Genomic DNA, 15241 nt, shown 5'->3' with positions numbered 1-15241 from the left:
TAGTTTTGCCTTTTGGGAAGCATCCTGTGGTCAGAATTCATGTGGTTTGGTGGACAATGTTACTTTGAAGTTGAAGTGACTGTGTTTACACATATGTGCTTTCTGCTGTCCCTGGCTCCTTGGTTATTATGGAGTCTTGTCTTGAGTTTCTGTTTTTATCCTAGGAGCTTAAGTTGACCCATTTTTGCCTCTTGTGCAGCTACTCACCAAGAATCCAAGTGAGCGGCTGGGCTGCAGGGGCGAGGGGGCTGCAGGAGTGAAGCAGCACCCGGTGTTCAAGAACATCAGCTTCAGCAGGCTGGAGGCAAACATGTTGGACCCGCCTTTCTGCCCTGATGTACGTACGCTGCCCTCAGGAGCTGGTGTCTGAGAACACTGATCCCAAACAGATACAGTATCTGATGCAGTCATGGTGTGGCTTCAGCTCTGTGGGGCAGGTCATGTCTGCTGCAACCTCCTTCCTCACTCCCAGCCCCCTCAGCCACTCATAGACCTTCCTGGCAACTCTCTAACTCCAGGGCCTGGGGTCTGCTGTCACTGCTGCTGCAGCCAAGCCCTGCCCTCAGACACCTCACCACCACCTCAGACCTCCCTGGCCTGCCCTTCCAGGCCCTCCCTGTTACACAGGTCCCTGTTCTGCTCTGGGTCGGTTTTACCTCTTGTCCTGTGCTCACTTTCTCAAAGCAGTGCCTTCCTGCTACTTCAGTCTGGAATATAAGTCCCCACTCCAGTTTTTATAAGGTCCTGGGATGATAGCCAGGCCCCACCCTGAGGACCCTGGAGCTGTCACCGTGCCTCCTTTTGGGCATGCTGTTGGGATCAAATGATATCATGTCTCCAAAGTGCTTAGCACAGGGCAGGGCACTGGCCTGTGGGAATCCAGCACAGCATAAGTGTAAGCACATGAGTGCACAAATGACGGAGGCGGGGAGCAGATTTCAGATCAGCAGACTTCTCTTTATTCAGTTGTGGGGTCAATTGTTCAAATACCTGATATGGCTCACTTTCAGGGATAAAATAGCTTCTGGCCACAAGGTTCTGGACTTTATACACAGCCTTAGCAGAGCCAGGCCATGGGAGGAGTTAGTTACTTTTGGCAGGCAGTGGGCAGGGCCAGGTCATGGGAAGGGTCTGGTGGCAAGACCATTTAGGGCAGGACAGGAAGACAGGTAGGTAACCATATTCTTTATTAAATAAACTCAGAGCAAAGGCAGCTTCAGCTCTATCCTGAACAGCCTGCTACAGACCCTGTAGAAACATGAAGACGAGGAAGTGTTATAGGGTTGGTGGAGTAGAGGTAGGTGTATGATTAAAATATTTTTAGTAGTAGTAGGACTTGCTCAGGACTTGCTTTGTGTCTTTATCTTCACATTATATGTTACAGCTTCCTTGGAATTGATTCCCGTGTGACATATTTAGCAAATGCCCACTACCTGCCAGTCAGCGCTATAGGTATCAAGGCACAGGGAGAACAAGACAGGGAAGATCTCTGCAGAGATAAGAAGTAGGTCAGGCTGACCAGCACATTTGGAACAGCATCATCTGACAAGAGTCCGTGACAAGGACCTCAGATGGGCCATCTGGTCTGGAGAGGTGGACTGCTTAGGGTCAGGAACAGGGAAGGCAGGCTGCCAGCAGTCTCTGAGGAGGGACCATTTCCCTAGTTCTGAGAAGGGTTGGGGAACATGTAGGTCAGGGGCCTGGGGTAGTCCTAGACTGCCTGTGTCCTCACCTTAAGCAAACGAGACCACAGAGACAGCTCACATTATAGAGCCATCATAGACATGCGCCAGTACACCCCAGCCTGGTGGCATTTAAATATGGGTTTTGCATGCCTTCGTTCTTTGTGATTAAGGGAGCTAAGGATTACTCCACTCATCTCACGAGCTGATGCCTTTCTCTGTTCTTGGGGCACAGCCTCATGCCATTTATTGTAAGGATGTCGTGGATATTGGGCGGTTCTCTGCAGTGAAAGGAGTCTACCTGGACACCACAGATGACAGCTTCTACGCTCAATTTGTTACTGGGTGTGTCTCCATCCCCTGGCAGACTGAGGTACTACCCTTTCCAGCAGAGCAGGTTTATGCTACTTCCAATAGTGACAGAAGTGTGTGTGGGTGTGGGTGCTCGCATGCTCACATTTATATTTGGAAGGTGAATTTATGCCAGGCATTTAATTCTGTGACTAGACCATGGACAAGCCAAGACCATATTGGCAGTTACCCAGAACTAAGTCACAGTAAAGAAGTGTATAGGAGGCAGCCAACACAGTGGCTTGCCTGCCGTCCTGGAGTCCTGCTCCCTAAGCAGGGTGCTGACAGCCGTGGTATTAACTCCTCTGGTGGCACACTCAGAGAGGAAGAGAAGAGGCCACAACACTTGTTCCAAGAAGTGATCAGGAAACAGGAAAGAGGAGTCTGGGAAAGGGAACCAGATGGGCTGAGGAGCTCTGAGGTGCCCCACATCAAGCATGGGTATGGGTAGGGGCAGATGGCTCTGGGGGACCCCTGACCTTACGTGTTTCTGCAGCTTCTCTGTGCTCTCTTCTGTGTGTGCAGATTATCGAATCTGGATGCTTTAGGGATATCAACGAAAGTGAAAATGAGGGAAGTTTGTCATTGGATCTGAAAGCAAAGGAATGTCCTCCAGCTCTCAGACGAAAAAGAAATTTCTTCTATAGAGTCTTCCGTGGAGGGGTAAAAACTTTAAAAGAAATATGATGTGTCATTGAGCACAGTGATACGTATCTGTAGTCCTAGCAAATTGGGAGGCTGAGGCAATGAGACACAAGTTCAAGGTCAGCCTCAGCAAATTAGTGAGGCTCTATCTCAAGACAAAAAATAAAAAGTACTGGGGATGGAGTGCAGTGGCAGAGCACTCCTGATTCAATCCCAATACCCACATACATGTACATATGTATGTGAGTGTGTGTGTATATGTGTATATGTATATACACATATAATGTGTCAAAAGAGAAACTGTTTACCAAGGTAAAAACAGTACTTTCTTTTTGCAATGTCTTCTATTAGAAATTTCATATAGTTTGCCAGGCACGGTGGTGCTGCCTGTAATCCCAGTGGCTTGGGGGGCTGAGGCAGGAGGATTGCAACTTCAGAGCCAGCCTCAGCAAAAGTGAGGCAGTAAGCAACTCAGTGAGGCTGTGCCCCAAATACAAAACAGGGCTGAGGATGTGGCTAAGTGGTTGAGTGCCCCTGAGTTCAATCCCTAGTGCCCCCCGCCCCCCAAAAAAAGAAAAGAAATTTCATATAGTTTAAAAAACATGGCGTTACTTACAGTTGGGCCAAAATAACTCCTCACAATGATATTTGCTGATGAGGAGACTGTTCTGATTCAAAAAGCCTCAGTGGCTTACCAGCATTTCTCACAGTAGCTCCTTGCCAGTGATGAGGCATTTTGACCTAAGCTCAGAGACTAGCATCCTGTGGAACCCCCCTGAGCAGGGCCTGCTGCTGACCTCCTGCATGCTGTGCTTGCTCCTCAGCTATCTTGGTGCCTGCTTGCACACAGGAAGCAGGTTCCCTCCTGAAAAGGGATTCATTTGAAGAGATTTTCTGTAGTAGTATTAAATTTAGAAAAAAAAATCTCCAAGAAAAATTTTCTCCTTGGATGAGTGCATTATTTGTGCTCGTACCGGACCATTCTCAAGGAGTTTGAATGCGAGCATTCTAATTTGTCTTTTTCAGTATAGAAAACAAGACTTAGGTGGAAAAACCTCCCTAAGTAGCAATTGCCCTGACCACATGTCCTGAGAGAACTAGGGCAGTCATGAACTGACCAACCTGTGCTGCCCACCTCTGCTCTGAGTGTGCTTGGAAATGCTCTCTTGGGGCCTGTTACGGTGTCCATGTCATGGAGAACCTGCAGATGAGAGAATGTACTCATGCAGCATTACCCAACTCCTCACCATGCTGCTACTTGGTGAAGGAGCCAGTAAACCTCACTCCCTTTATGCTCTCAACCATGGGCTGTGTGAATTTGACTAAGAATGACTAAGGAGCGGAACTTATCTGAAGCATTTTCTATGTATGCAAATTAAGCATCTTCCGTTTTTTGAAGTAAATAAGGAGAAAATATTTAAGATTTTTGCTTGCCTTACAATTAGCATCCCCCAGAAGTTTTTCAACTGTTGTATACAGTTGTCCCTCAGGTTCTTTGGGGGATTCATTCCAAGACCACCCCTGCTAGGATACCAAAATCTGAGGATGTTCAAATCCCTTATATAAGATGGATAATATTTGCAAATAAGCTACACATCCTCCTGTATTCATTCACATCTCTAGATTTCTTATAACACCTAATACAACGTAAATGCTGCATGAATAGTTGCTATATTTTGTTTTAAAATGTCCATTATTTTTTTGCTATTGTTGAATTGTTGTTTTTTATTGTTTTCTAAAAAATATCTTTGACTCGGAGTGGTTGGATCCATGCATGGAGAAACCGTGGATCCTGAGGTCTGAATGTGCACGTAAGGGGAGTTGAGCCAGTTTGCCTCGGAAACATGCCTGAGGCTGGCCATTGCGCTATGTGTTGCAGGGCTGCCTGGGCACCAGCCCCAGTGAGAAGGAAGGGGAATCAACACTTTGACCACTCACCATGCAGACTGCAGAGCCAGACCTGGTGCCATGAAGGAGCACGTGCTCAGTGTCCCATCCCCTCCATAAATTGTAATAAACACAATCTATGATGAAGCTTAAAGTGTGCCCTTACAGATTTTTCTGCACTAATATCTTTATTGTCTTTTCATTGTAGCTAGATTGAAGAAAAAAATAGAGCACCTCCAAGGTACCCAGAAACTCTCTGGTGCTTTGGTCAAGCTCCACAGGTGCCACAGAGAAGGGAGGAGGGCTTCGAGTCTATGACAGTCCACCCTGTCAGCAGTGCCCTGCTCCTAATCCCAGGATACCAAAGTACCAAAGTACTCCACAACGGACGCCGTGGTTCAAGAAGAGAGGGAAGCAGGGGAGGCTGTGGGTGTTACAGAGCCCTGGCTCAATACATCCCCTTTGTCTCTCCATGGCCCTGTGTCCACCTTCCTGATGTCCATGTCTCTGTGGCTGAGCATGTCTGCTGCCCTCTGAAGAAGGGTGGTTTTCCATGGTCAGGGCTTAGCAGGCAGAGGCTCCTGGAGTAGCATGCGAGAGTGATTTTTTTGTTGTTGTTGTTACCAGGGACTGAACCTAGGGATGCTTAACCACTAAGCCATATCCCCAGCCCTTTTTAAAATATTTTTTTGTTTAGAGACAGGGTCTCACTGAGTTGCTTAGGGCCTCGCTAAGTTGCTGAGGTTGACTTTGGACTTGAGATCCTACTGCCTCAGCCTCCTGAGCCACTGGGATTACAGTTGTGTGCCACTGCACCAGGCATGAGGGTGATTTACCACAGAGTGCTGTGGCTTGCTGGGACTGTGCTTCTGGCCTGTGTTGGCCTTGAGTTGTTGGAGTTCATGTCAGACGGCAACTCCAGAGGCTAAGGGCACTGCTATGGTTTGAATAAGTGTACCCCAGGGCCCGTGCTGAGGGCTCAGTGGTCACCAGGGTGCACCTTGGGAGGTGGTGGGACATTTGGGAGGTGGGGCCTAGTGAGAGGTGTGCCCTTGAAGAAGATTGTGGGAGCCCAGTCTCTTTCCTCTTTTCTTTTTTGCTTCCTGGTTTGTGATGTAAATGGTTTTACTTTGCCACTTGCTGCCTCACCACAGGCCCAGAGCCATGAGCCCAACCAGTCATGATCCAACCAGACTGAAACCTTCAAAACTGAGCCAAAACCAGTCTTTTCTCTACATTAGTTGATGATCTCAGGCATTCCATTACAGTGCTGGAAAGCTAACCAGGCAGGTCTGTGAGAGGCCTATGCTTGTGTCCTGGATGAGTGTGCCAACATTCCAGGTATTTTTGGTTGGCACTCAGTTTAGGAACTTCCCACAGAGATTAAGGGATGCCAGAATTTAAAAATTGATAACTCACATTTATAATTTATGGTGGATCTTTTTTCAGTGATGCTGGACACTGGGAACTTTGGTGGGATGAAAATAGAATTAAAATCAAGTCATGGGAGTGCATTTACATAGGCAAATTCTTTATTTGGTTCTCCCCTGCGGAAGGGAGGCCTGGCTCCTGCAAGAAAATGTCAGGCGGCTCTCTAGAGCAATAAAAAAAGACAGTTTTATTGTCTGTGGTGAAGTGGGGTTCAGGAATGTCGTCCTGAAACGCTAAGTGAAAGTTGCCCTGGTGAGCACAGGGACCACACCTATGATCCCAGTGACAGGCTGAGACAGGAGGGTCACAAATTTGAAGCCAGCTTAGCAACTCCGTGAAGTCCAAAGCCACTAAGACTTGGTCTCAAAAATAAAAAGAGCTGGAGATATAGTTCAGTGTAAAGCATTCCTGGGTTCAGTCCCCCACAAAATTCAGTTCCCCGGCTCCACTGATGCGTCTGGCCCTGTCCGAGGATGCATAAGTGAGGCACGTTGAGAACTAGGGTGGGACCTTCTCGTGGTTGTCAGACCATAAGCCAAGGTCCAGGAGCTGTTTGCCCATGGAGGGGCAGCAGCAGGACATGTGTAGAGGGCACACATACCAAGGAGGGCAGCATTGCATTTTTCAAGAGGAGGGCATGTCTGAGTTGAGCAGGAAACCAGAGGGAGGAAGAGACATCACTTAACCAGAGAGGGCTTTCAAGATGGTCCAGAATTCTCTGTGGAATTTGGACTTTCTTTTCCACCCAGTCCAGCAGGGACTTCTGCAAATCAGGAGCATTCGACAAGGTCGAGGCTAGAGAGGGCCCAACGGGAGCCTCCATCTTCTCTGCCTGTAGCTGAGAACTTCTGCTGTGTGAGAAGTCAAGGGACAGATCTCTGTGACTTTGAAGCAGAGTGGTGACACCATCAGATAGTTGTGTGAGGAAGGAATCCCGTGTGCTCAGGGCTAGAGCAGAGGCCGTTCAGGTTGCCTTCCTGGGAGCGGCACAGGCAGCTGCATCGGAAGCAGATAGCCCACCTGCTCGGCCACTGCCAAGTCGCCTGCACCCCCAGTGCTTTCTGCAGTCTAGTTTGTATCTGGGTGTTTATGAAAGTTGCTTTTCCACACGTCCTCAGCAGCCTCAAGCACAGTGGCATTTAGGCCAGTGTTTTGTCTCTGTGAGGCTGGGAACCTTCTTTGTATTGGGATGAGGGGACAGGGAAGTTAATTTGGGGATCTGAGGCCTTCAGTAATAGGATGGAAATGACTTTGTTTATCTTCTGATTGAGGCAAAATAGCATAAGAGAGCTGGGTGCCATGGTGCGTGCCTGTAATCCCAGCTACTTGGGAGGCTGAAGCAGGAGGATTGCAAGTTTGAGACCTGTTTAATGAAATCCTCTCTCAAAAACTTTTTTTAAAAAATATTTTTCATTGTTGATGGACACAAGACCTTTATTTCATTTACTGATTTTATGTGATGCCAAGAATTAAATCCAGTGCCTCACACGTGATATGCTTCAAGCACTCTACCACTGAGCTACAACCCCAGCCTTCAGAACTTTTTTAAGGTACTGGTCATGTAGCTGACAGGTAGAGCGCTCTTGGGTCAGTCTCTAGTACACACACACAAACACACACACACAGCATTAAGATTGAGGTTTTCTGCAGGCTGGTTACAACCGCTGCCTCTGGCCCCCTCTCTTGTCCACCTTGCTGTCCTCATCTGTAGGATGAAGATGGGAGTTCCTGCCTCAGGGGACACTGTGAGGAAAGCTGTGTCTGAAACATTTAGCGGGGTGTTTGGTACATGGCAACTGCTCAGTAAATATTGTTAATAATCACAGAAAGTAACACATGCTTATAAAAAATATAGGAAAGTATAAGGAAAACAGATCACCTTTGTGCTACCACCTGTTTACAGTCCAAGTCCATCTGTCTAGGTGGTCCTCTGTTGGTGCAGGTGCACAGTGGTGAACTTACTTCCTGTATGCACAGAAGCAAGTAATCTTGGAACAGGAAAACAAGGAGCCTAATATGCTCTCTCGTGGGCGCCAAATCTGCCGCGCGAATAGCACGCTAGCTTCATACTAGAGGTTCCAAACATAGAAGTTAACTAGTGAGATCAAATTAAAGACACATAAAACTCAATTTACCTTTTTCTTGCCCAGTTAAGAGACGGCTTCTCCCCGCTCCTACCTCTAGCCACCTGATGTGGTAGCGAGGTTTACACAAGAGACCAGCAGGAGAGAGGAAGAAGCACGCCAGAGAGTGGGCTTTTATTGGGGAACAAAAAACTTGGGAAAATTCTATCCAGTGAAGGTCGAGGGGGACAGCATTCCAATCAGTGATTGGTTTCCAGGTCAATGGTCAGTCACACCCCCACACGGACAAGCCCTTGCACCCGGAAAGGGTGGGGAAGGCTCTGACACAGCTGGTCTGAGCGCCTCACACCCAGTCAGGCAGGTAGCTTAATCATGTGCGAGAACGGCTTCCCACACTAAGATAGGAAAAAACATTGTTTTCTTTCCATATTCATGCTACTCTCAAGACATTTTGACACCAAATGTGTGGGGTTTTCCCCACAGGAACGATTCTCCAGCACAAACTGGGTGACCTACAATTCAATTCAGTTCTGACACAGTCGGATTAAGGTACTTTAGGAACACTAGGTATCACTCTGGTTTGAACATGAGACATAATAGGACCCCTTTAGATCCAGGATTGCTCTGAGGGCTCCATGCCAGCCTCCCTAGGCCCTCTCCCACAGCAGGAGGAGGATGTGGGAAGATAGACCACCTGCACCTGTTTTCCCCAGAACCCCCTCTGAAGCCAGCCCTGAGCTCCTTCCAGGTGTCTCATCTAGATCTCAGCTTCCAAGGGCCAAGCATATCCAAAGGCTGGCCAACAGGTGGTGTTTGTGGGAAGAAAGGACACGGTTCCGAGAGGTAGGCTGCTGGGGTGTCTACTGGGGGATGTGTGAGGTTCTTTTGCAATGGAAGAGCTGCAGGTGGGAAGAGAAGGGAGGCAGGCGGTGAGTGGGTCTGGAACTCTTCCCATGTCACCATCTCTTGGTGTTGATCTCTGAGTGTCCAAGAATTTCCTGTCAATCTGACCTTCCAGATCATTATGAAAATGTTACATCAAGATAGAAGCAAGGAGTGTTACCCCAAAAAACCTAAATAAACCCTCTAGCTTCACTTTCTCTTAATTGACTTAAAAATCACTAATTTTTCTGGTCACATAGCTGGGCAACACTATGTTAATCTTTCACTTGCTTCACACAGTCACAATGGTGGTGATAGTAGCCTGGGTTAGTTTTCTGGGACTAAGGAATGCTGATCCTTGGCTTGGGCCCAAGAGTGGGTCTGTCTTCACAGGAAGTTTGTCCCTTCTGCAGCCTTAACCTTTGGGTTGAAAAACCAGCCTCTATCTCAGAGCAAAGCCTGTCCAAGGAAGGGACATGGCCTTTGTCCTTGGAAAAACCCACAGAGCACTCCTAAGCACATTCCCACCCTGCTAAGTTGTTTATCTACAAATAACAGGAGAGATCTACTGAGCCAGATGTCCCTGACTCCGTCAGGATAGGTGGGGACCCATAGCAGCCCCCTAGCAGCCACCAATCAGCATGAGAAAGGGAAATACCTGGGATGCCAGATGACCCTCCCAGTAGTTTATGGTGGTTGATAACATGTTGGGAAACCATGTAGTTCAGCACGTCCTCCCCTCTTGGCTTAAACCAATCAGTTCAAATGAATACCCCTTTTGTACTGACCAATCACCCCTACCCAACTTGTTCCCGCCAGTGAATGCGCTAATCATGTTTTAGAGTTGTTATTCGATTTTCCTGCGGTGTGTGATGATTTGCTAAGAGATGCTATGATGTATGTGAAGTCCCTGCCCTCTCCAAAGAATGTATAAAACTGCTGCAAACCCTGGGCTCGGGGCCTCTCAGCGTCACCAGTTGCTGTGTGTGTGCGCGGAGGACCGAGCTAGCTCGCAATAAACACCTCTTTGCTGCTTACATCGATCTTGGGTCTCTGGTGGTCTTTGGGGGTCCCGAATTCGAGCATAACAGGGTCAGACTCTATTTGGCTTTGCACGTAGACATATTGATCATTTGAAAATGGTTTGCCAAAACTATAATATAGTTTTATAGTCTCATAGGGTTAACTTGACTTAGACTCGCCTCGCGTCTTTCTCTCCCTACCTTAAAGCTACAGGTACCTACCAGCCACCATGCCTGAAACACCAGACCGTAAAAGGAGTAAAAAGAGGTGGCACTCAAGTTCCTGGAAGATCTCTGCCTATTCCCATAAAAGAAATGAGTATTCCTCCCCTTTATTAGCCTCTCCCTCTCTATTTATAAGGCTTCACCCGCTGAGAGTTGGCAAACTGATCTGTGAGCAAGGCCCTCCATTCTCTGGCCACTGAGTAAACCCACTCTCCTATGGAGAACATCAGTTTTTCTACGAGACGAGCCCCTGAACCTGAGTTCAGAAACAGGAGCGTGTCTTTTGGATGTTCAGACACAGGGTAAAAGACATCACATATTACATGACACATCTCCCTGTGTATAGTACGTGGACATATGGTACTTGGGTCTCCATTTTCACACTTAAACTAGACCCTACCTATGGTAGGAGTGGACCTAAAACAAGAGGCTGCAGATATCATAGAACACTATCAACCAGAAATTTTAGAAACTCAGAATGGAAACAGACAACTTGAAGATTTAAAGTGAAAGCTGACCAGAGAAACAGCTTTTAAGAAAATCTTTGCCCCATTAATGGAGATTAAATTACAAGATGCCTGAGAGAGAGAAACTCGGGGTCAACAGGAAAGAGCCAAGAGGACAAACGGGAAGTGAAGAAGAGGATCAGAGAGTCAATGAGAGAGAATCTGGCTCTACACCTGTGTGATAAATGTTAAATACATAGGGAGAAAGCATTTATAATATAGATTTGAATCAGACCACAACAATGTGAACATGAGGCTATTTAATAGCACTGAAGCACATACTCCAAACGGTTAAAATAGAAGTTTCTGTATATTTTACCACAATAAAAATGAATGAATCAGGCACTGGGATAGCAGCCCACAGTTTCCTGGCTTGAGCTCTGAAAGGCCAGAGGAAATGACAGCCCCAAGCAAAGAGCACACCCAGCTCCCACCCCCAGGCTCATCAAGAGGAGCCTATGGCAACTTGCTGTGTCATAAAATAGGCAAGTGCTCCAGAGGACACAGAGCTGCCTTAAGGGGCTTCCAGGGAGGTAGGACGGTCATCAGAAGACATCATGACCCATTTGATTTTTTAATGGTCTATGGTAAGATTCAAAGAAGAAAAGGAAGAGGGTAAAGGAAGGAGCGCCAGGCAGTCCGGGCAGAGTGGGTGGTCACAGCTTTCAATTCCTCATGGGCATGATTCTGGCCAGAATCCACGATGGATGCCCCAATTGCCAGTGAAAGCCTCCTGGGAATACACATTATTGCAGATCCAAAGAACAATCACAAATTGTTTATTGCAGAGGAAGGAAGGCAGTCACCCTATCACCCATCAGACCCTGCCTCTGGGACAAGCTTTCTGGAGGCTCCACTTGAATCTAGTCAAATCTCTGCCACAGCTGTCTAAAAACAAGCTGGTCACATATGTCATTTCTGAAAAGTAAAAAAGAAGCAACTTTAATTAATTATTTAACGCAATATACCCAAAGGCCACTTCTACATGTAATCAATGTGAATACAGTAGGATATTTTACAAACTGTATCTTGTACTGAGTATTCAAACTCCAATACACATTTCATCTGCCCTGTAGCACATCATGCTCATCACATTTCAGTGTCTGCCAGCACTGTGTAGTGGAGGCCCAAGTACTGGGCGGGGCGGGGCAGCTGCAGCAGGCTGTTGGGAGCACTGTGGCTGACATTCATAGAGCCCACTCACACGTCGTCCAGCCCACACTGTGTGTCACCAGCAGTGTGATGCCCTGACCTGGGGGATTCCAGGAGACAAGCCCACCGCCTCACAGAATCCACTCTCGAAAACCTTAAGCTGACCTTTCCAAGGATGGTTTAAACTCCCCTTATGAGAGGAACACATGATAACCCGCTGGCTCATGATGTAAGAAAAGACTCCCCCAGACTCAGAATGGCCTTTAGACAGACACCCTCCCAGTCAGGCAGTCATCTACTACACCCCAGCCTGCTCCCACCATTTGACATGCAGCTGCTGGAATAAACCGCCTGAGCCTCAGACCTTGGCCAAGACTCGATTGTCGTGAGTCTGCCAAAGGGAGAAGTTGCTCCTGGAGAAACTTATCTAGAACCACTGAGAACCCTGAACATGAAGGCAGCTGTACACCTACTTTGTTGTTCCTCTTTAAAATGTCAATTCCATTTGAAAGAAAAGAAACAACACTGGGAAACTATATGCTGAAAGATGTCACAACCAAGTGCAATGCATGAACCTTGACTGGGTCCTTGCTTTAAAAAAAAAAGAAATCAACACATTTAAAGACACACTTGGAGACGTCTGTATATCTGACTTGGGACCAGATCGTTAATGGTGCTAGAAAGTCATGAGGCTCTTGTTAGACCAGGACGAAAGAAAAGACCACTGACTCCAATTAAAATCAAATTAAAGCAAGCTTATTATTTCGACCAGCAGGGCTGCCTCTCCCTCCCAAAACCGCGGGAACAAGACAGCAGCAACCCCAGCTTTCCTGCAGCCCAGCTTTATAGCCCAGAAAGTTACACAAAGGAGGGTTACAGATAACAGAACTCTGACAAGCATCACACTAATGGTAGTTTACATTTTTTTGCTGGCCCCAACATCAGAATTTATGAGGACTATTAGAGCCTCAGAGAGGGCTGTTATCTGGTCAGAGAGCCAGGCATTCCAAGCAGGTTCAGAATTTGCAGTAATTTATAGTAAAGCCGAAATTATCTTTTCATGGCTTTGTGGCGAGATGGCTCCCAATTTTAAGAAAAGATCAGGTTGGGTCTATCAGCTCTTAAGGACTGAGGACACAGGGATACAGATCAGTTGATAGAGTGCTTGCCTCACGTGCACAAGACCCTGGCACCATAAAAAAAAAAAAAAATTATGTGGCTCTTAGCCCTTTGGAGTTATGGTTCTACCCTTAGGAGGGTGCGTACACAAAGAGTAAAGCAGATGTTCAGACAAGAGGCCTGCTGGAGACCTCAAGAGGCACCCAGCCCACTGTGTGAGAGGAGCCAACACCTGGAGAGGGAAGAGTGGACAGGTTTGTGCCGCAGCTGGGAAGCAGAAGTGGCAATTTGTCACAGCTCTCCTCATCTGCTGGCTTGACCTCCTTGGGTCAGGAGGCCGTCTTACTTACTATATCCCTAGCATCTGGCACATGCTAAGCACCCCAAAATGTGGTTGCTGCATTTAATTAAGCTACTAACCAGTGCTGAAAGTAAAGGCTGAAGGATGGGACCTGGCTGAAAGGAAAGCGCTGTGTTGTTATGTTGGTAAGTAGTTTATTCTACATCCTCGTGTCTAGCATTCATCTATGATGTAAGCTTTGCTGACTTCTAACGAGTACCTGAGGCCACAACAATAGGACTGAACCAGGAGACAATGAAAGTTGAGTTCTATAGAAAAGCCAGAGCAGTTGCCACCTCAGCTTTACGCAAATCCATTTCTCAGATTCCCACTGCATCCTCCTCTGTGAGGAGTTGATGTCCTCGTGGAGCAGACGTTCTGGTAGCCAGCTGCAGCACCTCTAGGAGAGGGCCGCGTGGGAAACAAGCTCCAATGTGCAGGGTGGACATTGTGTGGGCAGGGGTCCCGCCAGGGAAGGCCTCTGGTCAGAGGAGTCATCAGAGCAGTCACCTGGAGGACAGGAGACAGTCCTGCAAAGAGCTGCGCATCCTTGGTCTTTGTGAATGTACCTTGAAAGAGGACAGGAATAACAGCACACTCCCAAGACATCCCCACAGAGCCCCGGCCCACTGATAGGCTCCTTCTACTGGTCCTCTCTGGGCACAGAGCTTGATTACTTACCTAATCTACCTCCAGCCAGTTGGAAAGAGTGTCAAAATACACTACTGGAGGAAAGTGGGCTAGAGTGGGATGAGGCATATACAGTGGTCATAATATGAAATAATTTCTGACATAACTAAAACCAAACCTACACCATAACATGTAAATGGTGTTAACTTGCTGATTCAAAGGAAACTTTTTCAAATAGTGTCACAAGGCAAAACCCATCTCTGTGCTGTATCCAAGAGACACGTCTGAAACTGAGTGAGAAAACTTAAGATCTAACCACTGGCAAGTGCACACGCAAAAGCGACAGAAATCAACAGTCAGTGTCTTTCCATCAGGCCAGGTAGATTCTAGGCCAGAAAACATGAAACAGGACACTGGGATACATCTGTCTTCAAAGAGACCAAGTGGTAGGAAGCTAACACCATGTCACAGCCATTCTGCTAAGGCAAGGATGAGCCGAGTCCCCTCTCTGTCCATCCAGACTCTGTGCAGGGATGGAGGGCCAGAGGGCCTTAGGAGCTCAGGAGGGCTCATCTTAAATGGATGCAAACAGAGTCAAATACAGAAGTAGTTATAACCAATATTTGATCATGAATAAAATAAACCTATGAATTAATAAAGTTAGTAAACAAAAAAGACTCTGTCACCTGGAAATATAATGGCCTCTACTAAAACTCTTTTGGGAAAAAGAAAGTATGTGAACCAAAATTGCAGAGATTTGTAAATGAAAATGATATCATCATTCATCTGGATATATGTGAGGCAACCAAAACAGTTCTTAAAGGAGAACACTTCTACCTTTTAATTACATCAATTAAAATAAAGGCCTAAAAATAAGCAAATTGAGTGTCTAGCACAATGGGGTAGAAAAGAAACAATTTTTTTGAAAATTTTTTTAGTTGTAGATAGACACAATACCTTTATTTTATTTTTTAATATTTATTTTTTTAGTTATAGGTGGATACAATGTCTTTATTTTATTTTTATGCGGTGCTGAGGATGGAACCCAGTGTCTCACACATGGTAGGTGAGTGCTCTATCTCTGAGCCACATCCCCAGCCCAATACCTTTATTTTATTTGTTTATTTTTTATGTTGTGTAGGGGGTTGAAGCCAGTGCCGCCCGAATGTTAGGCAAGCGCTCTACCACTGAGCCACAACCCCATCCCAACCATTTTTGTTTGAAAAGAAAAAAGAAGAAAGAAATGAAAGCAGAAATGATTATAAAACAATAAACTAAATAATAA

General features: G+C 46.6%; 1 protein-coding gene across 23 annotated transcripts in view; it reads left to right on the top strand.

Annotated features, from left to right (window-relative positions):
- The window catches only part of Grk4 (G protein-coupled receptor kinase 4), a 102075-nt gene that overhangs the window by 77338 nt on the left and 9496 nt on the right, over window positions 1-15241 (top strand). For 14 of the 23 annotated variants that reach the window (XM_046423515.2, XM_058572471.1, XM_046423518.2 and 11 more), the window contains 4 exons: window positions 200-337; window positions 1918-2055; window positions 2559-2696; window positions 4558-4719. In XM_046423515.2, the coding sequence (XP_046279471.1) occupies window positions 200-337; window positions 1918-2055; window positions 2559-2696; window positions 4558-4608 (465 nt within the window). In that variant the 3' untranslated portion in view covers window positions 4609-4719. Of the gene's footprint in view, window positions 1-199; window positions 338-1917; window positions 2056-2558; window positions 4720-4773; window positions 15001-15241 lie in introns of those variants that run through there. The other 9 variants (XR_009224841.1, XR_006846984.2, XM_058572466.1 and 6 more) reach the window with 9 other exon arrangements.

The sequence above is a fragment of the Marmota monax genome, unplaced genomic scaffold, assembly GCF_021218885.2.
Source record: "Marmota monax isolate L192 unplaced genomic scaffold, Marmota_monax_Labrador192_F-V1.1 WCK01_AAM20220418_F8-fsc00009, whole genome shotgun sequence".
Lineage (NCBI taxonomy): Eukaryota > Metazoa > Chordata > Mammalia > Rodentia > Sciuridae > Marmota > Marmota monax.
Note: the sequence above shows the minus strand (reverse complement) of the source record. Positions and strands in the feature narration are given on the sequence as shown.